We start from the raw sequence: 22,894 nt of genomic DNA on the forward strand, positions 1-22,894 counted from the left end.
TTTCCCCCCGTTACAAGGGGAGTTTGAGGGGTAGCCAAAGCATTCACCCATTCCCCATGCAACCTAGTTTTCTTTTGTATTCTATATACCAAGGGATTTTTCCCCCTTACAAGAGGGTAGCAAAGTCAAAAGGCTACTCACTTCCATCAACCACCCTTTCTTCTCTCTCATCTTAGTTCCTCTTGCTCCCTGAATATCTTACATACACCCATGGCTTTCCCCCCCCCCTTGCAAGGGAGGTAGCCAAAAATCAAAAGCATAAAAACCACTCCCACCTATTTCATCCCCACATACTCCACTCCCATCCACCACCCTTCCCTCCCTCCCTTTTAACTTGGCTCCTCCTGGATGACGGGTCATCCCTGCATCTTGCCCACTGCCATGGGTATGAACAGAATATTCAGGGAGCAAGAATATTATTAATAAATAAAAACAAAAAATAAACAAAATTCTTGTTCCCTCAATATTCATTTCTTAGATGCATATACCAAGGGCTTTTTCCCCCTTACAGGGGAGGTAGCCAAAATCAAAGGCACAAATCTATTTCCACCCATTTCATCCCCCCCATATACTCCTCTCTCATTCACCAGCACTCATTTTTTTTTTTTTTTTTTTTTTACTCACCGGCTGGGTCACTGTTTGGCGAATGATGTCCATTGGGGTCAAGTTGTTGTTCAGGATCTGAGCCCTGTCACCAAAGGAACTGATCTTCATCTTCATCTTGCCTTCTATGATGCGAATGCTTCAACTACCACTCAAGTGATGAGATTTACGTTAAAGAGGAAAGAAGTACGAATTATGCAACTGTTCTTCGAAACAAGACGGATGATGTTAGCAGTTTTTGTCAGATGTACTGGATCTTTTACTGTTCTTGCACACAGATCTTGAGTCACTTCAAGAAACAACGGCTTTGCTATTAAACAGGATTTCTGTAGAATTTGAGCTTCTCCAATGGTTCAGGTGATCGCCACGGAAATGTGTATCACACTGAAATGGGAAAATAAGACAAAATTATTTTTCATTTTTAGAATTTGAGGATTTTTTTTTCATTTGATAATTGAAATAATCACTTCCATCTACGCCACACTGAAATTATGTAAAGAAAAAAATAATAATCTAAAAAATTTCTTTGGCATTTGATAAGACAACCATGTCAACCATGGAAACATGCATAAAAAAAAAAAAAAAAAAAAAAAAAAAAAAAAAAAAAAAAAAATTATATATATATATATATACACATATATACACACACACACACATATATATATACATATATATAGAATAGACAAAAATAAATACAAATAAATCACAATGCAGTGATGCTAACATATTCAGCCTGGCGGGACTCGAACTCAGATCGCCGATCCGGTGTGAGTGGTCTAGAATCACATGCTGGGCCTGTGATCACCAGATATTACCCTTCTCAATAAGAACTCGAGTAAGCATATGCTGTATTGCTCAATCAAACCATGTGACCTTACACACACACACACAAAAGGAAACATGCTGACTAGCAGTGCTGTGGTGCTACTCAGGACAATGGGGATGAACTCAGAACTGCTGAGTAAAGGTGTACCAAAACAATCCGACGTCATGTTTACGTTTCTCTGAATTTTACAAACTTTTCACGCAGTATTATCTAAGAAAAATATTGTCAACTTTTAGAAATAGACAACAAACGAAAATTGGACATCTACAATGAAAAAATATACATATATTTATTGAATTAGGAAATGAACATGGCAGTTGCACGACTCGTGGGTGTGACGTCATGGCGCCTACGAGGGATCAGATTTTGCTTTTTTTTTTTTTGTTATTTTTGTTGTATCTATTCTACACCTATACGTATAATTATTACTTCTAATTTTGTCCTATATATCATTATTGTTTATTATATAATATTTATACTTGTTTATTTCTTATATTCTTCGGCGCCCGCCATTGTATTTCCATAGCAAGAAGTGCGCAGCTCGACTCGTTATGAAGATATAGTATTGAATCGTGTTTAAAAATATCCAAGCCTCAATCATTCTACAATAAACAATTTTATATTATAATTTATGACGATCCTGGAGGTAATGTGTATTGTCACACACCCAACAATCAAGCAAAACAGGATTTTTTTAGACTTTGAAGTTTCACATTCCTTTTTATCAAATTTCGTTTCACATTTATAATATTGCTTTCAACAATGGCCTTGAAAATGCCTAGCGCATAGACGAATGTCGACAAATGCACAACAGAAATAGATTATTTTTCATCCGTTAATTATTGATTTTTTTTTCAAACACTATAACCAGATAACAGAAAATTAAAACCATAGATGACAACTTGAACCCTGATAATATTGAATACAAAATACTGCATAATTTTATAATTTATTATGGCACTTTCCGCAACAAGAACCTCGATTAACAAAATAATTTTCCTGTATCTTAGCAAACTAAACAATTTGTAAATATATTTTCCCTGAACTGGTGATGCTATTTGCCTTTTTTATAATAATCTTTTGTTTATGTAAGCAGACCGAGGGATAAAAAAAAAAAAAAAATGGACAAAATGTCGACAACCGAGACACGATTCCCTTCATGACAAAAACGGCGTTTACACGGCGCTGCTTTTGTTCGCTTTGGACTTTCATTCGCTAGCGACTAAAATAATGACTCCGCAGCGTCTGTTTCACAGTCTCAAGTAACAAATATTCAACTTAACCGCCATCGATATAACACAAATCGTAATTCAATAATTACATCTGAGTAAATTAATAAATAAATCTGAATAGAGTGCCGGATAAAGCCGATTGAATAAATACAAATCTACAAATAAAAACAAACCTAGAAGAATTTAATTAGACAAAACAAAGCAGCCGACAAATGAAATGTTGAACTACTGTCACTGGTAATCGTAAATAATCAAATCTATAAGAATTAATAACTAATTAATCCTGAGTTAATTAGTAAATTATAAAATCCTAATGAATACAATCTATGTATAAATTACAAAACCAAGACTAATTTCCTCTAAAGTCTAAAGAAACAACGCATACGCCAGAAATATGTCGACGATTTAATACTAAGTATTTCAGCTGCTTTGACCCATCGTTTTTCGCTCATATTTCCGAAATAATCATTCACATCAGCATGGTATATTAGCACAGCCTAATTCACACCCTGCCATAATTTTTGACGTTATAGTGCATTCACAAGTGTATTTAATTACGGTGTTTACTCTTGATATTAAGTGTGTCGTAGCAGACACCCGTGAAGTAAATCGAACAAGTGAATTTGGGATACACGAGGTAGTTTGTGATGACGTCACGACTTCACCTGTTCGATTTACTTCACGGGTGTCGGCTACGACACACTTAATATCAAGAGTAAACGCCGTAATTAAATACACTTGTGAATGCACTATAACGTCAAAAATTATGGCAGGGTGTGAATTAGGCTGTGCTAATATATCATGCTGATGTGAATGGTTATTTCGGAAATATGAGCGAAAAACGATGGGTCAAAGCCGCTGAAATACTTAGTAGTAAATTAACAAATATGAAATCAATATACTAGTTAAATCCAAATAAATACAAATCTACAAATGCAAACAAAACTAGGAAACGAAATTAATCAAACGCAAGAAACCATCTGATGGAAATGTCGACGACTTACACTGGCTATGGCCTGTTCAGTGGCAGGATGATAAAGTCGTGCGACTCTCAGTACCACGGCGGCAATCCGTTAAGGGTGAATCGCCAGTTTCCTCCGTATAGACAGAAGGCGCACTGGTCCAGTCGCTCCACCGAGTATCGTCCCTGTTTGCAAGATAAACAAAAACAATAATTTGTAGTTATTGTTAAACAAGAACTGAAATAAAAATGTTTACTCCAATGGAATTTAAAAAAAAAAAAAATCATTAGTAAGCACTGTGACTGTTGGTAAAATTCCAGAATCACGTAAACAAGGGCATTTAACATTTCATTGAAAAGTCAAATGCAATATATATATATATATATATATATATATATATATATATATATATATATCACACAGGAAACCCACAGTCGGAGAAAATAAACTTCGAATAAAGAAGAATCCTATATTTCGGCTATCAACTGTAGCCCTCTTCAGGAAAGTACATAAGACAGAGGACAGAGGGGACTTATAAGCTACAGAAAAGAGAAGGAATGTGGACAGATGACCTCACTCAGGCGCGGGGCAAACTGGGGTGGCGGAGGAGGGAGGGGGTGAGGTGAGGGGGGGTTGTAAGCTCCGTACCAGTTTGCTGACCGCTGCGCGTGAAATGATGTCAGGAGTCCACTGCCCTTTAGAAATATTAATATTAGGGCATTCCTCAATTAATGCTGATTCGACTATTTTTCTCCTGAAACCGCAGTGGGACTTGAACACTAATCTGGCCTTACCCCAGTCGAAAGAATGATTCTTATTTTTGACATGAAGAAATACAGCCGAATTTTCTTGCCCATACCTAATTGACCTTTTATGTTCTGCCAATCTTATGTTCAAGTCTCTCCCGGTTTGACCCAAGTAAACCAAATCACAGCCTTGGCAGGGCAAACAATAAACACCAGGTGACTCAATTTCCTTTGTTTTTTGTTGAACGTTCACAATTTGCTTACGCATGGTGTTAGGATAGTGATAGGCAATAGTGAGACGCTCATGAGGAAACAACTTAGTAGAAGAACTGATGGTATTATTGAATGGATTTTTTAGAATGTCCTTAAAGGAGGTGAAAACTTGAGGGGACGGAAGTTTTAAAATGGTTGGCCCTAGCCTTACTGAGGGTTTGGTCCAGAAACCAAGGTGGATAAACAAACTTCTTAAGTTGACATTTGATCCCCTCGATCTCATGGTCCAGAAATTGAGGACTGCAAATCCTGAAAGCCCTCAAGAAAATGCCAGAGGCAACACTTTTCTTAACATTGTCAGGGTGATTACTAAAAAAGTGAGGGCAACTCCCTGAATGGGTGGGCTTTCGGTACACTGTAAAGAATAAATGATCATCGGTTCTTCTTATCAAAATGTCCAAGAAAGGGATTTGGAGTCCTTCTTCCCATTCAACTTTGAATTTAAGATTCGGGGTCAATTGGTTCAATTTATCATGGAACACTTCAAATGGGCCCCAACTGTCATCCCACGCCGAAAAGATATCGTCTACGTACCTGAGCCAAATAATTTCGGGCGGTTTGATGCTGGGCAAAAGGGTACACTCAAAATACTCCATGTATAAATTGACCAAAACAGGAGACAAATTGAAACCCATACTGCAACAGAATTTTTGACGGAAATTGGTCTTGAAAGGAAAAGACATTAGAAGAAACACAAAGGCGAACTAAAGCAAGAATTTTGTTGACAGGGAGGGGGGAAATGTCTTGAAACTGTTGCAGTTTGGTTTCCAAAAAAGTAAGTACATCTTCGATATCAATATTCGTAAATAACGAGGAAACATCAAGAATGAGGGGCCTTAAACCCTGTACTTTCATATTTTTGATCTTTGAAATAAAATCACATGAATTTGTAATATGGGAGTTAGAAAAATTCCCAACGTATGGGGATAATAAATCCGCCAGCCATTTAGCAAGTTTGCTAGTGCAGGAGCCGCGGTTGGATATGATGGGCCTGAGGGGAATGTCTGTTTTGTGAACTTTAGGGAGACCATAAAAATATGGGAGCTTAGGGTTGGTGACTTTCAAATCATTAATGCATTTATCAACTGTGATATTACGGACTTGTCTGTTGAACTCGGCGGCTGCGTTCTTGAGGGGATTTTTGTTGAGTTTTTCATAAGTGGCCGAATCATTAAGCAACTCATGGGCTTTCTTAACATATACAGACTGATCTAAAATAACAATGTTGCCACCTTTATCCGCTTTTGTGATGATGTTGTCAAGCTTCTTTAAAGCAGACAGGGCCTCCCTGTGTCTTTTTGGTAGGCCACTTTCATTTTTAAAACATTTCTCCGACTGTGGGTTTCCTGTGTGTCATTTACAAATGTGCTACTACATTTCTGTTTAGAAATATATATACATATATATATATATATATATATATAATATATATATATATATATATTTAGATACTGGAATAAAACAGTTTTATGTTTATGCTTCAGGGTTGTTTCATGTATATGTATATACTATATATATATATATATATATATATATATATATATATATATATATACACACATATGTATAACAAACCTGACGGAGTGAAAAATGTACAGAACCACTGTATTGTACAGTATAACCATGATAATGGTGGTTTAACTTGAATCATCGGTGGTATTCTAAAAAAAAACTTTCCTTAAGTAAATCCTTGGAAGGGAAAGATTTATAAGGAAATACTTTTTTTTTTAAGAATACCACAGTAAGATTCTTACGGTGGTATTCTTAAAAAAGAAAAAAATATCCTTATAATCTTTTCCTTCCAAGGATTTATACGAGATTTATATAAGGATTTTTTTTTAAGAATACCACCGTACATTTCGTGACCAATTACAAACGTTTCCATCCTAAAACCGACATACATGGACACAAAAATACGCAAATAATCAAAGCATAACAAAACTGACGCGCATGCGCATACGATTGTACGGGTAGTGTCGTTTTGATTTTGGCGGTAGTTGAGCGTTAGAAATATTTCCCTCAAAATTAATTTCTGTACATTTTCTCTATAAATTTTATTCATATGCTGAGTACAATAATATTTTGTCTATTTTCAACTCCCAATATTAAATGCTTTTTTTTTTATTCTAAAATACCTAATGGTGAAATGTTTTGTTATACGCGCGTGAATGTCGACTTACAAATCTTTCCCTGAAAACTAATTTGTGTATACATTCTCTATCAATCTAAACATGTTATAAGAGTACAATTATATTCTATGTCTATTTTCAACTTCCAATATTATATTAAGTGAATGTTTTTTATTCTAAAATACCTAATGGTGAAATGTTTGTCGTTCGCGTGTGAATGTCGACTTAATATTTCTCTCAAAATTAATTTGTGTACATTTTCTCTATAATCTTGTTTATAAGTTTTAATGGTGCAATTATATCTTATGTCTATTTTCAACTCCCAATATTAAGTGCACGTTTTTAATGCTAATGTATCTTGATGCAAATATTTCCCCAAAACAAATTTATGTACACTTTTTCATAAACCTTATTACTAGGATTTATGAATACAATTATATTTATTGTCTATTTCTAGTTACCAACAATTATGTTCAATGACTATTTTTAAGTTCCAAGTATCCTTTATTCTAAAAATACCTATCACGGTGAAATGGTATGTAATTCATAGCTTTGTACGTTTGAGTCGATGCATTGTTTTCATTAGCTATCGTCTATTTTCACATTATTTGAAACGACACCCTACGAAACCTTGGCGTAATGTACAATAGTATTGACGATGTAGGGATGGTATTGAATACACGCTTTTGGTCTGTATACGTCTTCAATATATTGTGTAATTTTTCAATGCCATCTGTACACAGTCAATGATATTGTACAATGCGGAATATTGCGCAATAATTTATTTTTGTTGTAATTACCTGTGATCCCCTCAAAGTAATTTTATTGTTATCACCGAAGAGATGGTAAATTAAAAATATTTATGGAGAGATGACAATATTTCTTCGACTACACGCGTCAATACCATCAAATACCGACCAAATGATGCCATGCATTCCTTCAAATACCCCTCACCACCCTCCCAAAACACTTGACAGCTGTGGACCAAATGTGGGCCAAAAATGGATCAAAAGTAATTTGGACAAACTCCAGCAGTACACTGCTCGCTAAACGGCTCGCTGCAATGTGTCACACAGCAAATACACACACACACACACACACACACACATATATATATATATATATATATATATATATATATATATATATATATATATATATATATATACACACACACGATTAACGCCAAATTAGTCGTTACAATTTTTTTATGAAATGCACAAACAAAAATGTTGAGGAACGCGGAAAGAATGTATTTGAATAATAATGAAAAGGGATAGATACAAAGTAATCATTAGTATTAGTAATGTTAGCCCATTACCACTAGATATTAGATCGAATTAAGGTTATCTCTTTGAACTAGCATTTCAAGGCATACGACCGAACTCGGTCACAAGCAAATTTGGTCCGTATTTCCCTTGAACATAAGGCCGAATATCTGGAGTATTTTCAAGTTTGAAATTAAATCCTATTTATATCCCCCAAAATAATTTTCAAATAACCACGAACAAAAATTCTTGATTATTTCACGCTCAACAATAACCAATTCCATTGTCGAATCGAAAGCTAAATCACCGACATTTGAAAATGGGCCCCACGTAGGCGACAGAAAGAACAACGGTTTCCGCTATCATTAGCAACGCCTTTGACGTGTCCCACTTGGCCACAGTCCCAGTCAGTGGTCAGGGCGAGAAGGTTCAAGTGCACACGTGCTCCAACAGCTGTTTGCTGTGCAAGTAGCATGCTAACCTACACTGATTTTCATTTTTTAACCCATATATGGTTTGCATCGCCCGTGGCCATTTTATGCAGCATTTGGCAAACTCCCGCCAATCGTATAACGGTTAAATCTCTCTTACATATTAATGAAATATACACATTAATAATTAAAACACTAAAATATAATAAAATACACACAGCAATTTCAATAATGAAATGCAGCAATGACAAGAAAAAAAAAAAAAAAACAAGTTGACTAAAAGGTAGACTGCAGTTTCAATTTTCATTTCGTTGCGACCCGTCCAGCAACATCACAATCTTTCATTTTCACGTCGATGATCAACCAATGGTAAATTTACATCCTGAATATAAAAATTAACAAATATTATAATTAAAGTGATATGCTAGGAGTATAACTGGCTAACGACATGTACGTACGAACATAACGTATTTCTTTCTAAATAGAATTTTCCTGTGCATGATCATAATAAAGACGTTTATGTTTTGAGTTTCAATGTTCCCATGCACTAATATTACCATCACAATAATAACCCTAATTTATAATTCTAGTGAAATTAGGTCATGCATTCTCAAGTAGACGACAACGGGACCCGTTAGTAAAGTTTTCTATTCTTGCCCATCACGTGTCAACCACTTTCTTCTTAGTTCCGGCTAAAAAGGTTATCACACTGGGATATGTTTCCTGCGGCTCCGACATCCTACCTTCAATTTCCATTTTAACAACTTGAATACGCCTGGTTCATCTTTTACCAATAATATTATTTGCATGGGAAAAATATGATAAATATATAATGATTTTTTTCGTATCCGACCCAGATATGGACCAAAAGGTCTCCTGTCGGCATGCCCAGCCTTTGTAATCATACTAAATCTGGTCACCCTACCCCCACCCAGACCACCCCAGAAGAATGCGTCTTCTGGGAAAGGTGATCTCACAAGACTTCTGGGACGATTCAGTCACCAAATTCTAGCTAAGTCAAACCTACGACACTCCATAATAATAAAATGTATACAAGTTCGAATGAGCATTTTCGTATTAATTTAGAGTTAATATACTTGTTGTACAATAGCTTGTAATACATGTGGTTGACGGTAACAGGCTTGTTGGAAAACAAGACTTTGAAAAAAAAAAGAGTAACGATGGGAGCATTCGATTCACTTGCACATTTACTGAAATTAACCAATTAATAAAAACAAATAATTAAGTTAACAACACATATCAGCAGATAATACACACACAAAATTATTTAGCATAAAAATATTTTTGTGGTTTCTTTATGAAGTTGTCTAATTGGTTCTGATCTGTAATGATTATTCATCTACGGTACTGAACGTCCAGGTTCAATATTAAACGGAAAAATAGTATGGATGGAATCAACACAAAAATGAATACTTTCATTAGCACATAAAATGATTCAACGTAAAATTTAAACCAACTTTTGAAAAAACGGATTTCTTTCACTCAAGGTCGCCTCAAACCGTGGCCAGACGACTCAGGCCAGCATGCCAATTTCTGTGCGTTTTTTCTTTTTCTTGAAATATAACTTAATAAATTCTGAATTTCGAAGAAAATAATATACTGCACCTACGTAATTTAAAACCCATTCAGTAATTCACTTCATTTCTCCTAGGAACTTTGTTGATGAAGAAAGTTTGGAAATTATTGCCACGTTTAACTTGTCCCATTTGCATTCGTTAATTTTCAAAACGTATCGTTATATAATTTCCAACATTTTCACATTGCAAGTCTTGCAAAATGTGGTGCATCTTACTCCATGACCTCAATAATCCTACACGCGTCTTTCGAAAAATATTGTTATATGAACGAGACGATACGAAAACACGTAGAATTGTACAACTGACACTTCTGTTGGTCAATGCGAACTTGCTTTAAAGAACATAAACAGTTTGGTTCAAATCTTAACCATTATCAAATTTACGTCTTCATGTTTCTGTTTGGTAGAATTTTCCTTAAAATTATGACGTACACGGTGTGTGTGTGTGTGTGTGTGTGTGTGTGTGTGTGTGTGTGTGTGTGTGTTAACAACCACGATGCACTTTAATTCTAAGCCATCAACATCGGGAGACCCAATTAATGTTGATGGCTTAGAATTAAAGTGCATTGCGGTTGTTAAAATGTATCTCTAGTCACTGGGACCCATATATATATATACACACACACACATATAGTATATGACGCTTTTTAATATATAATTTGAGTTAATATGACAATCTAAAGACCAATCATGATATGATGCAACAAAATGACGCCTTGATGTTTCAAATTGTACATGAACAAGTATACATAACAACTTAGTTAAATAAATACAAGAAAAATATACAAAAATATAAATACCTAGAAACAAATATATAATAGTAATAATAATAAAATCCTCACGGATTACGGCAGTGGACAAGATGCAGGGATGACCCGTCATCCAGGTGCCAAGATATGAGGGAAGGAAGAGGGTAGAGGGGAGTGGAGTATGTAGGGGATGGAATGGGTGGGAGTGGTTTCTATGCCTTTTTTTTTTTTTTTTTTGCTACCTTACGTGTAAGGGGGAAAAAGAATTTGGTATATGTATGTATATTATTATTATTATTACTATCACCATATTCAGCGTCATTATAGGGGCCATTGAGGAAGTCCAAAAATGAAATGGGTGGACGGAATCACAAGGGCAATAAGATAAATGCCTGTCGAGCAAGGAAGTGTGTAAAAGTGACTCACCATGGTCTTTCCGGATCACGCGTTGAACTCGTGATCGACTGCTATCGCCCTCTCGTATAAGAACTCGCGACTTGCCCACCAATGCAGTACCGGGCTGCATTATTGTGATATATTTTTTCAGCCCTGACAGTTTAATCGGCAGTCGATCGCAGTACCACCACATCAGCAATCCGTATTGGTTGTATACATACATATACCAAGGGCTTCCACACCCCCACCCGCACCTACAGTACAAGTCAAAGCCATAAAATCCACTCTCACCCATTCCATCCCTCAACCACTCCACACCCCTCAACCACTCCACACCCCTCTTTTATTGGCTCCTCCCAGATGACGGGTCATCCCTGCATCTCGGCAACTGCCCTGGGTCAGAAGCAATGTAGCAAGACACAGCACATTCAGAGCAAGGCCGCTTAATTAAATCGGCGACCCTCCCCCCCTCTCTACGTTCCCTCATGTTGGAAAAAAAAAAAAAAAAAAAAAAGACGGGGAGACATCCCTTCGGTAAACCAAGAAAATATTGCCACGCAGTGGGGGGTTAACCTGCTCCAGCTGTCGGAGCGCTGCCTCGCTGCATTCCCCCGAGAGGTGTGGCGGGTTTGAGGGATGGACCTTCATCCACGAAAGGGGAGTGGGGGAGGGAAGGGCGCGAATATAAGAATGAAGGAGACTGCAAGAGACCATAAGGCCTACACTAAACAGTTCCATGTTCTTCACCACCTGTCATCCCTATCCATAAAGTCATCTAATCCTCTTTAAAAAAAAAAAAAACTGTACGTGTGTGTGTGTGTGTATATATATATATATATATATATATATATATATATATATATACACACACACACACACAAACACCATGAAAAGAAACTAAATAAAGACAGTTACAGATGAGACCTGAAAAAAAAGCTTCCCACATAGAGTGATCGATGTCTGGAACAAACTGAACAGAGAAACAGTGAATGCCAGAACTATACACGATTTTAAGAACAAACTGGATGTGGAGAGATACGAAAACGGGTCATTACGAGCATAGCTCTCGTCCCGTAAAATACAACTAGGTAAATACATACACACACACACACACATATATATATATATACATACACATACACACATATACATACACATACACACATATACTTACTACATGGTTATTGAGTCCATTCTATTCAATAACCACTATTGGTAAACCAGTTTTTGCTTATTTCCTTCTTAAGCCCAAATATGTCCAATTTAAACCAATTACTGCGAGCCCTGCCATGATGTATAAGTATGATGGACTTAATTCTTTGACATGGTAACCCACACAAACATCAATACTGCAGACACACAAGTGTGTGAACACCTGCTAAGCGAGTGGAACTTTGCTTCCGAAAAGGATGTTCTTGATACCTCCAAAGATCACACGTCATCTGCCCCTCCCTAACCTCGCTTACATAGCTACGTAAGAACAAAGGCGACTTCAAAAGACCACAAGGTCTAAACTTGGTAGTTCCATGTCCACTAGCACCCGTCATCCCCTTCCAGAAAGTAGTCTAATTTTCTCTTAAAACAACCCAGTTTCAATACCTACTATATGGTTAACAAGTCTATTCCATTCATTATCCACTCTGTTGGTAAATCAACTAATGTCAATTTCCTTCTTAAACCTAATTTTGTCTAATTTAAACCAATTATCCAAGCTTCCTGGTTACTGATAATGGTCACCGAATTGACCCACAAATCACTGAACTATGATATTGTGTTGTTAATGTTTAGGTGAATCTAGAATAGGATTGCGTGTGTCTTTAGCTTGTACAGCCGCGACAACCACGTGGCATAGAACGCGCGCAGTCGCCCAGATCACTGGACCTGACGCTACTTTGACATTGCGACCCTGCTTGACCCGACCTGACCTAATCCAGTGCAATTATGTAATTATGCACCACGGGTCACTACCCACGCCGCACATTATCGGCTCCTGGCCGCATGTACCTTACAATAAAGGAGACGAACTCGCCAAAACCTCTCTTCTCTCAGTAGCATCGCTACGAGCTAATTGTACACAGGAAAGGAGCAACGGCCATTGGGTCCCATCTCCTACTCTCCAATTTATCTTACCTAGCCTCAAGCCACGTCCACACGGTCGAGCACTGCCCGCCGGGCACGAGGGCTTTGCTCGACAACGGGCAATTTCATCGGGCAAACCATCAAACTGTCCGTTCCCGGCACCATTTGCGGGCAGTGGATGGATGGAGGGCTGACATTGCTGCCAAACATACGAGGTGAGGTGCGAGCAAAGTTAGCAAACCCGCTCAGTACAGACCGCCAATTAATCGCTCGCTCAATCGCCCAATGTCAAAAGCCCCCTTTTATACACTACTATCTTTTTATTTCCTTAAGCCACGTCCACACGGTCGAGCAGTGTCCGTCGGGCACGAAGGCTTTGCCATTGTACGAGCAGTTTCAGCGGGCAAACCATCAAAATGTCCGCTCCCGGCGCCAATAGAGGGCAGTGGATGGAGGTCTTCCGTCACTGCCAAACGCACGAGGTAAGGTGTAGGTAGACCCACTGACTACCACGTTATTAGTACACCATGTCCACACCGAGTGCTAGTACATATTGGTCACGACAAGACACTATAACTTCGATTGATATATATAAATCATATGAATGTCTGTGGAATGTAAGGTGTTTTGATTACAGAAATAGAGACAAATGTGCTGCTGGTGTAATGCTTTGCCTCATATTTGTCTCTTGCCTCTGAATATAGCTCTCCACTTTCGATACAAGAATATAAAAACTGTTTATGTCCATCCGCACGTAATTGCGGAACAAAGTTTCATTTTCCACGTGCAATTCACGTAGGATTGTCACAGAGCTACCCATTCTTTCGTCTCTGCAACCACTCCCGGCACCAGACACGTCTCTGTGGTCTCTTGTTTTTCTTTTTAATGCAGGCACCAATTACGATAGAATATAGTGCTATCTTCTTTCGAAGTATGGAGCGCACCATGGTGATCTTACCGTAATGAACCACTCGCTCACAACAGCTGCTGGCGTCCGACTGCCCTCCAACCACCACAGACAGCTGTGTGGACATCTTACGCGGGCATAGACTGCAGACTTTGCCCTGCCAGGCACAGCTCGACCGTGTGGACGTGGCTTCAGAAGAGTGAGTGAGTCAGTGTGTGTGTGTGTGTGTGTGTGTGTCAAAGCCAGAACACTGGGTTCATTCTAGAAAGTTCTGCCATTACTCTGGGGTTGTACCTCCAAATGAGGAACATTTTCAATAGGTTGGAGGGGGGGGGGAGGAAGATGATTTGTACATCATCCATCCCACAAGACCACTAAATGAGCTATCACACTGGGTTATTTTTCCTCCAACCTCCGATTCGTCGGCCGTACCACCCACTTTCAGACCCTTTTTCCGCAGTAAAATCACTAGAAAATCATTGTTTTCTCTACAAAAATACATAGCATGTCATTTGGTATTATGCTGGAGGAAAATTATTTTCCTTCAGCATATCATCAGATTCCTTCCCAAAAGCTGCGGGCTGCACACCTGATCCTAAAGTTGGAGGAAAAATAGCTCAGTGTGATAACTACTTAATAGGGCCTATTACCTGCATGGTGGATAAGACAATCGGTGTCCGGATATAATCCCTCCTGGACACAATCCCCCCCGGATAAAATCCCTCCTACAGTATATGTTTATTTATGTATTTTAATATATCAATGTATTTATATATTAATGTATTTTGATATATATTCTCATATAATATTTGACTGTATATGTGAGTATATGTTTATTTATGTATTTTAATATGATATTTTCATATATGCTTGTAAGGTGTAGTAGTGAAGCAAAAAACTTTTTTCATAAATTATTTATTCAAACAAATATATAAATGTCTGTACTGTATTCATTAGCACCTCGGTAAGGTAAGATGTTAATTGCTTTGTATGTGATGATATATAATGGGAGAGCTGCTAATCTGAATAATGTGGGGGCTTTTGTCCAGCCCGCTCACTTTTGTGGAGGGATTCTGTCCAGAAGGGATATTGTCCGGAGGTATTTTGTCCGGGAGGGATTATGTCCCGGATCCGGATAAGACAATCATGGGAGTTTGTGAACTTATGGCCTTAAATTTGCTAAATGCAGAGGTGTGAAGCATTTTTTTTTTTACGCAATTACTATGTTGGCAAACCTGTTTCAAAACCTTACTGATAGCCCACATAATACTGCATCCACGATTTTAGAAATAACCGAGACGCAACATCATCTAAAGCGGCCCCTATACTTTCAATATTATTGCGCAATATTTTGGTTTGTCCAATATAATTGATCGTGTGTGGGCAATATTGAAAGGTTGTGCAATATATTGTGATTTTCAAAAACTTGAAAATATATTGCGCAAACGGGATAACATTGTGTCGTCTGTAGGCTATATTCCGCAATATCCTGTCAGTGTCTCTCCAGCGGTCGTGTAAGGTGGTTGTGTCTCTCCTCAACCTCAAGTTATCATGAGTTACAAGAAACCCGAAAAAGAATTCATTGCTGAATTTATTGAGGTGTACCGTAGTCTTCCCGCCTTGTGGGATGTGAAGTGCAAAGATTATACTAATCGTGCGAAAAAGGGGGGTACGAAGTGCCGACAGAAAAGTACCGCGAAAAATACCCGGATGGTGATAAACAACAAGTAATAAACCTACGTTGGCTTACAGGAATTGCTTCGCGCATGATAGTGCTTTTTTTCTATTATGGGAGCAACCAAAGCAAGGAGTTCATCCAATGATCCTGTGTTCATTCGTACGAAGTTGCGGTAATCATTCGGTTCTATCACTCAGTTCATTTAGTAATCTTTCGTGTGTGTACTTCTCCGTATCAACAAGCCACTGTTTGGCCCATTTTCTGCCCTTCTGCGAGCCTTTTTTCTTTCCTTATGACTTGCTGCCATAGCAATGATCACCGTCAGTAAACATGTTCACGTTCTGGCGTTCTGGCAAGGACTGACTGTTTGCACAATGTGGTTGCAGGTCTGCGCTCACGATTGCGCAATATATTGCACAACCTTCAATATTGCCTCCATACGGCACAATCTTTTACACAACCCAAAATATTGTACAATAATATTGACCGTGTAGGGGCCAGCGCCAAAATATTGTGCAACCTACATTGCGCAATAATATTGAACGTCTAGGGGCCGCTTAAGACAGCAGGAGTCACAGTAATGGATAAATTTAGATTTAAGAAAAAGAAAAAAAAACAAGAACTGGTTTACCAATAAATTTGCTAACGAACGGAATAGATTTAGTTGCCATGCAGTGCGCACTGAAACTATATATCTTTTTTTAAGAGAAGATTAGATAACTTTATGGATGAGGATGATAGGTGGTAATGGACATGGAACTGCCTAGTGTAGGCCTTATGGTCTCTTGCAGTCTCCTCAATTCTTGAAGGATAATGACTGATTGAGGGGTTATCACACTGGGATATTTTTCCTCCGACATCCTACCTCCAACCTCCATTTGAATAACTAGAACATGACTTCGCTTACACAAATCTAGACTTGTCTAAGAACATTTCAGCGGTATGTCTAACATTCGCACTAAAGGTTTACAATCTTGGTTCATCATTCAGCTTCGCTATATAGGACAGAAAGATAATTTGATATTTGGAATTTGAAAAATAAAGGTTATAAGCAAAGTAGTTTTTATTTTACTAACTCACAAAATTTGTGCTGGTGAAGCCCAGTGTGATAAGGCCTAATTTTACTACAGTTGCAAGTCCAGCAAGCCAGAATCGACTTTGCCAAGAAATACAGTGCCTGGGATTTGCATAAATGGAGGCTTTAGAGTGATGAGGCACCATTTGCAGTGACTACGGTAGCAATTGCGGCAAGAGAATGTATCTATGCTCTGGCTTTAATCAAATTGACACAAAGTTTATTGATAGCATGAAACACCCAAATCCCACTTCGCAATATATATATATATATATATATATATATATATAAGAATAATGATGTGTTGATGAAGAGAAACCCCTTTGCCTTATTACAAAGTTGACAATCATAATTATTTTTGATATTTTTTTGTGATGTGCTTAACTTTCATCACCTGTACTTTACTTAGAAATGTATTATTTGTAATAGAAGGCCATGGGAATCCCTAAAATCTTGTCACGACCCCCAAATTGAGAACCACTGGTCTCATGATGTTAGTGACAATGTAGTGTGACAAGTCAAAAATGAACCAATGACTCAAAATGATAACTTTTACCCACTAAGTTTATTCATATCCAAATCACACTATTACAAATGTTAGGCAGTGGCTATTGTATTTTGAATATTGTTTGACCTTTCCACACCAAATTCAAGCATATCAAAGCTGTCACATATGCAGGCAACCTAGATAAGGAATAACTATGCTAGTACATCTGCGTCCATGTCACCACCCCACATTAAAAGGCTCTCAACACATAAGTGGTCTAGTAACAGACTCTTATTACCATACATGCAACAACCACCCACAATACTAAAGTATTTTATCCACTGCCCTGCACTATCCAGACAACACAAAATATCTCCTCTGAGAGAGTTATAGGCTGAACCAGTAGCCAGTTACCTGGGAGCCATGTCTTCCGCAAGATGCACCTTATGCATGATTATTCAAATGTATGTCAATTAGCTCAAACAACTAGAATTATGGCTTACACATAATCTCCTGAGTACGCCTTAGCAAAACTGCTTCCTCCCTAACAATTTCTATGTAAATACCACATACAAAATCAAATGTTAACATGAAATATAAACTATGTTATCACAGACTGCAACAGCCTTTTAAGAACCTGACACCACAAACTAAGACATTGTGCATGCCAAATGTTGAACAAAATTACAGCAATAAAAATACATCTGAGCTGCAAAACTCCATTACATCCCAATACTTACTCTCAAAAACTTACAGAAATATTACACCGTTTCACTCAGATACGTATGGAAAATAGCAGCCAAATAGCAATTATCCTGTATGCAATAATTAGGTAAGTTACCCAAAGCACGAAATTACCACTGGTTGCCATCATACATACACATTAGTAAATCAACTAATAATAAAATTGTTGCCACAAGTTTCTTGAAATGAGATACCTGCAACTAGTCTTCAAGGCCTTAGATCTCTAGGAAGAAATTTCTGACTGTGCTGTTTTGGTTTTGGGCTGTTTCTATGTCACTTGCCGAAAGTAGTACAACTATCAGCTCTCCACACATATAAGGAGTGAGAAATACACTGAAGAGGATCACAGTTAGTGATCGAAATATACAGATCTTTATACTTTCGCTTATTCTTCTTCGAAAGTGGGTCATCAGTATTAAATACACTTAAGTTGACAAACAGTTCTTGGGCCCAGTCCTGACACTAAATGCCTGCCCTACACCTCCTGATGCTACTGTTTGCACAAAAGTCAACTGTAAGTACTTTAATGAAGGCTTAAATTCAAGGTATAATTCAGGTAGCTCTCTTGCAGTACATGAGTAACGGATCCGGGACATAATCCCTCCCGGACACAATCCCCCTGGACAAAATACCTCCGGACAGTATCTCTCCACAAAAGTGAGTGGGCTGGACAAACCCCCCCCACACACACACACACATTATTGTATCAAAATTATTTGGAAACTATAAATATGTAATTGATATATAAACATATACTGACATATACAAATGTTATATGAAAATATTATATTAATATACATTAATATATAAACAATATTCTAGGAGGGAGTCTGTCCAGGGGGAATTGTTTTGGGTGGGATTGTGTCCAGGAGGGATTTTGTCCGGGAGGGATTATGTCCAGGAGGGATTATGTCCGGACACCTGAGTAACTCAAGTCAGGAGTCCAACACACTTCCAGATCTGTAGCTAAATTGTCAAAACATTTCTTCAAAGTAATCTTTCCCAATTCTTTTACACAATTTTACTATTCAGCTGGGCAATGATATCAGCCTGTAATTCAGTGTCGATTCCTTATTCCCCCACCTTTATGAATTAGTAATATATCAACCCTTTCCCAATTATATGGTACTATTCATTCTTTCAGTGAGCATACAAATGCTCTCTACATTCTATAAGTATTCAGTAACTTTACCTTCTCTACAAACCTGTTCATCGCCTCTTATTTTCATTCTTCTGATGTGGGTAATCCCAACTTATCTTATCTCAACTTATGCATCTTATCAGTGTGTACACTAACGTAATCAAAAGAATTTTTGCTCATGGAATCCCATCTTATTTTCAACTTGTTTACAGTCTTAGCTCGAGCTGTACATTTTTCAATCATTCCAGTTAATGTATCAGTTTGTATATTTTTAAACATTCTTTAGATATGCTTTTACTCAATTTATAACTATGACACTGCGCGCGTTATACAAACGCATGGGTTATCTGTAATTCCTTTAAATTCAAGTTCCCTCATGTAAGTCTACTGTACTATTTCATCATTTCCTGCATAAAGACGATAAAAAAATCCATCTTGCATATAACTACAATATCAACTCCTTTCATAACTAAATACAACGATCTTTTTTTTTTTTGTTAATATTGGCAGGTCTTGTTTGACTTGGTATCGTTTCATTAGCTGGAAACTTTCGCCTTTCTTTCTAAGTTTAAGTCAGGCCTGGAAGTGTCTAATCGTTGCTCTGAATTTTCTCCATTCAATAATCATTCCCCATTTCTGGTTTCATTCATGCATCTTATTCACATCTTCCTGTAGCAACATGCAATCGCCCTTCTTTCTTCTGTTCATTGTCATCATGTACTCTTAAAACACGACTAACACCAACAGCCTCCCTGAGGAACTCCCTTCATCCTGACAACAAATACGTCAACACCATATCTTCGTCATATACTACCTACACGTTCCAATTTTCACCTTAATCTCTCGGGATATCTTATCAAAACCTTCCACCGGATTCAAACCGCCCCATATATTATCTTCCTTGCACCGCGTCGGCCACGCTCCTTATAAAAACAAACAACACAACATTCCTGAATCAACCACGATTTTTCTTCTACATACTACGTTCATGCCTTATGCAGTTCTGTCTCAAACCTTTGATATCACGCTGATCAAGGATCTTTAACGAAGATTCCATCTTCTGTGCGCATTGTATACAGGTGCATCTTTGAATACATATGTTCTTATTGTCATTGTGAATGTATAAACGCGTCTGGATTGGGTGCATCATTGTGTACATCCCATGGAATATACCAAACTGGCTTTGTCATCCCTCTGACCCAGCTACATTGCTCTAGCTAACCAAATAACGATGCATCCAGAGAACAACACGATCACCTCCTTGAGTGACTTACGGAAATCGTCCGTTGACGTTACTTTGGAGTTGTCTTCCTGTAAGATATTTGGAACAGAGAGCGATTGTTACCAACGCTACATAAATTATATTTATTGGCAACACAGTATCAATGGTTAGAACCTATTTAGGTTACACGACAAAAACTCGTAGTTTCAAAACGATGGTATGTCACCGACCATGACTGTCCCTGTTAATATTTTGCTATTGACAGAATGTGCTAAGGAGATGAAAGAAACAAGACCGACAGCAATAAATATAAAACTGTTATTCAGTACACTCGTAACGAAAATCGAACATTCCAGGGGACTAGCCTCATCCAGCAACACGATATCCACCCCCAACCCCGTGCTACGAGACAGATTCAATATCCCTAGCATATCCAAACCCAGGTAATCTAAACTTTTGGTGATAATATGCATAGTTAGTGATTTAGTACGTTGTGTTTAACAAAGTGTGGTCGTTCCATTAAGCGTTTGCTCGTTCGACGCATCAATACAGTGAACGAGCTTCCTTTCCCAACCTCTCCAGTTGCCGGCACGCGACCCTAGCTTGTCCTTGCCTTCTCCCTCCGACCCGTAAATACGTGAACTAATCCTGTACCCATCAGCTTCCGCACCCATCATAACACAGACGAAAACATTCTGGGATGAAACGCTTCGCCTCCATCTCTGGCAGTGCTACGACAGGTTCAGCAAAACTGAGCTCAAGAGGAGTAGGTGTTTTTGTCGTCGTCCCTCTACGCACGTACGCACGCACACCAGCAACGTCTACCTTGATACGTTCCGAATTTGTTGCCAGCGAACTACCAAAACTATGCAAAAAACGAGGCTGCTGTCATTCCTCACCCATCACGCCTATGATTCTAAAAATCCTTTTCACACATGTATCAAAATCCTTGGTGAGGGAGAGGGTGGAGCACACGCTCCCAAATCACGTATATTCCCCTTGACAGCCATGTCGGCCCGCCGTTCCCTTTTTAGCAACATACGCTTGGCTCAACGTACCCAAGCCTCGGCGTCCCCTCCCTCCCCCTCCCACCACCACCCACCCACCCCCACGCGCGCCAAATCTGCCCCGTGCAGCTAACCTGCCTGCTTGCCACCCCCAACCGTGGGTATGATGCCGGAAGTTTAAGCGCAGCTGGGAGTGGGGGGAGGGGGGGCGCTACATGGGCCCAACTATTTTGGGACAATTGCTCAAGAGCCCAACGAGCTACTTCGCTCTAGTTTGTTCTCGAACAATCCTGGTTGTAACCAGACGTAGCCGCTTGATCCTTGACTGCATCCCAACCTAGATTGCAGATTTTGCTACAGTAATGGTTAACAACGGCGAATCATACTGACAGGTGACCTTACAAACACCCACCCAAACACAATCGTTGTGCAGTCACACACACATGCCATCACGTTAAAACGAAGAATGTCACTATATTTTTGCCGTAAACTGCTCCCGTGGGGAGGAGGAGGGGTGGGTGTGGGGGGGAACACTTACCCGTTGTAACACGGAGATGGTCACGAGGGAATGATTCTACACTGTCTTAATCCATCCTCATCAGGTCGCCCTCCTTTGCCGCTCGAACTGTCGTCCTCAGCCCAAGGTCAGGACGATGTTGGTTTCTTCCCGGACGCGTCTCCGTCGTTCTCCATCTACACAGTCTCCTGCGTCGAAGGCAGTACGGCGCAGAGGAACACTTTATTCCCACACAGGAGCCGTTGTCCGTAGTCGGGTGGGTTCCTATGCACTGCGGGAGTCCTTCAAGTGGACGAGTCAACGCTCTCTGGTCTTGTCACCACCTGGGGGGTTGGGTAACACCCGTGGCACGACACTCCTCCAAGGTAGCAGTCACTATTGTCCTTTTTCCAGCTGCGACAACACAGATACCTTCTCCGACGTAGAACGCACAATGCTGACAACGGCTTCAGGTTCTGGCTAGGCCCCTGGGACCTGGTGCACTTCGACCAGCCCAGGGTACACAAGGCAGCCTCAGGGCGCTTCGCAATTACCTGACCGGCTGGAAGAAGGGTATTTAGGGCGCAGGTGATACGGACGACAAGAACCTTGTAGCAGCGATTCCTCTTCTGTCACCGTCTCCGTCAGCAACAGCCGAGCCACCAACACAACCGCCGTCGACTCCCAGCCACCCAATGGGAGGTGGAAGGTAACTCGGGTCCCAGCTCACGATCCCTACTTAAACCACTTTCTCCAGTACATGTGCAACCTGAAATCTCGCCCCAAGTATTTAGCTCCTTCGCCTGTACAAGAAACACGTCAGGATAAATGGAGGGAAATTGAAGA

The 22,894-nt window shown here is 39.0% G+C and overlaps 1 protein-coding gene across 3 annotated transcripts in view; it reads right to left on the bottom strand.

The window, feature by feature from the left end:
* The window catches only part of LOC143024009 (ornithine decarboxylase-like), a 61,945-nt gene that overhangs the window by 17,389 nt on the left and 21,662 nt on the right, over positions 1–22,894 (bottom strand). For 2 of the 3 annotated variants that reach the window (XM_076182703.1, XM_076182701.1), the window contains exons 2-3: positions 3,666–3,808; positions 625–987 (exon numbers count right to left, since the gene is read on the bottom strand). In XM_076182703.1, coding sequence (XP_076038818.1) covers positions 625–720 — 96 coding nt within the window. In that variant the 5' untranslated portion in view covers positions 721–987; positions 3,666–3,808. Of the gene's footprint in view, positions 1–624; positions 988–3,665; positions 3,809–22,090; positions 22,727–22,894 lie in introns of those variants that run through there. The other variant, XM_076182702.1, reaches the window with a different exon arrangement.

The sequence above is a fragment of the Oratosquilla oratoria genome, unplaced genomic scaffold (genome assembly GCF_046742065.1).
Source record: "Oratosquilla oratoria isolate Oo_2021 unplaced genomic scaffold, ASM4674206v1 SCAFFOLD79, whole genome shotgun sequence".
In the NCBI taxonomy this organism is placed as follows: domain Eukaryota; kingdom Metazoa; phylum Arthropoda; class Malacostraca; order Stomatopoda; family Squillidae; genus Oratosquilla; species Oratosquilla oratoria.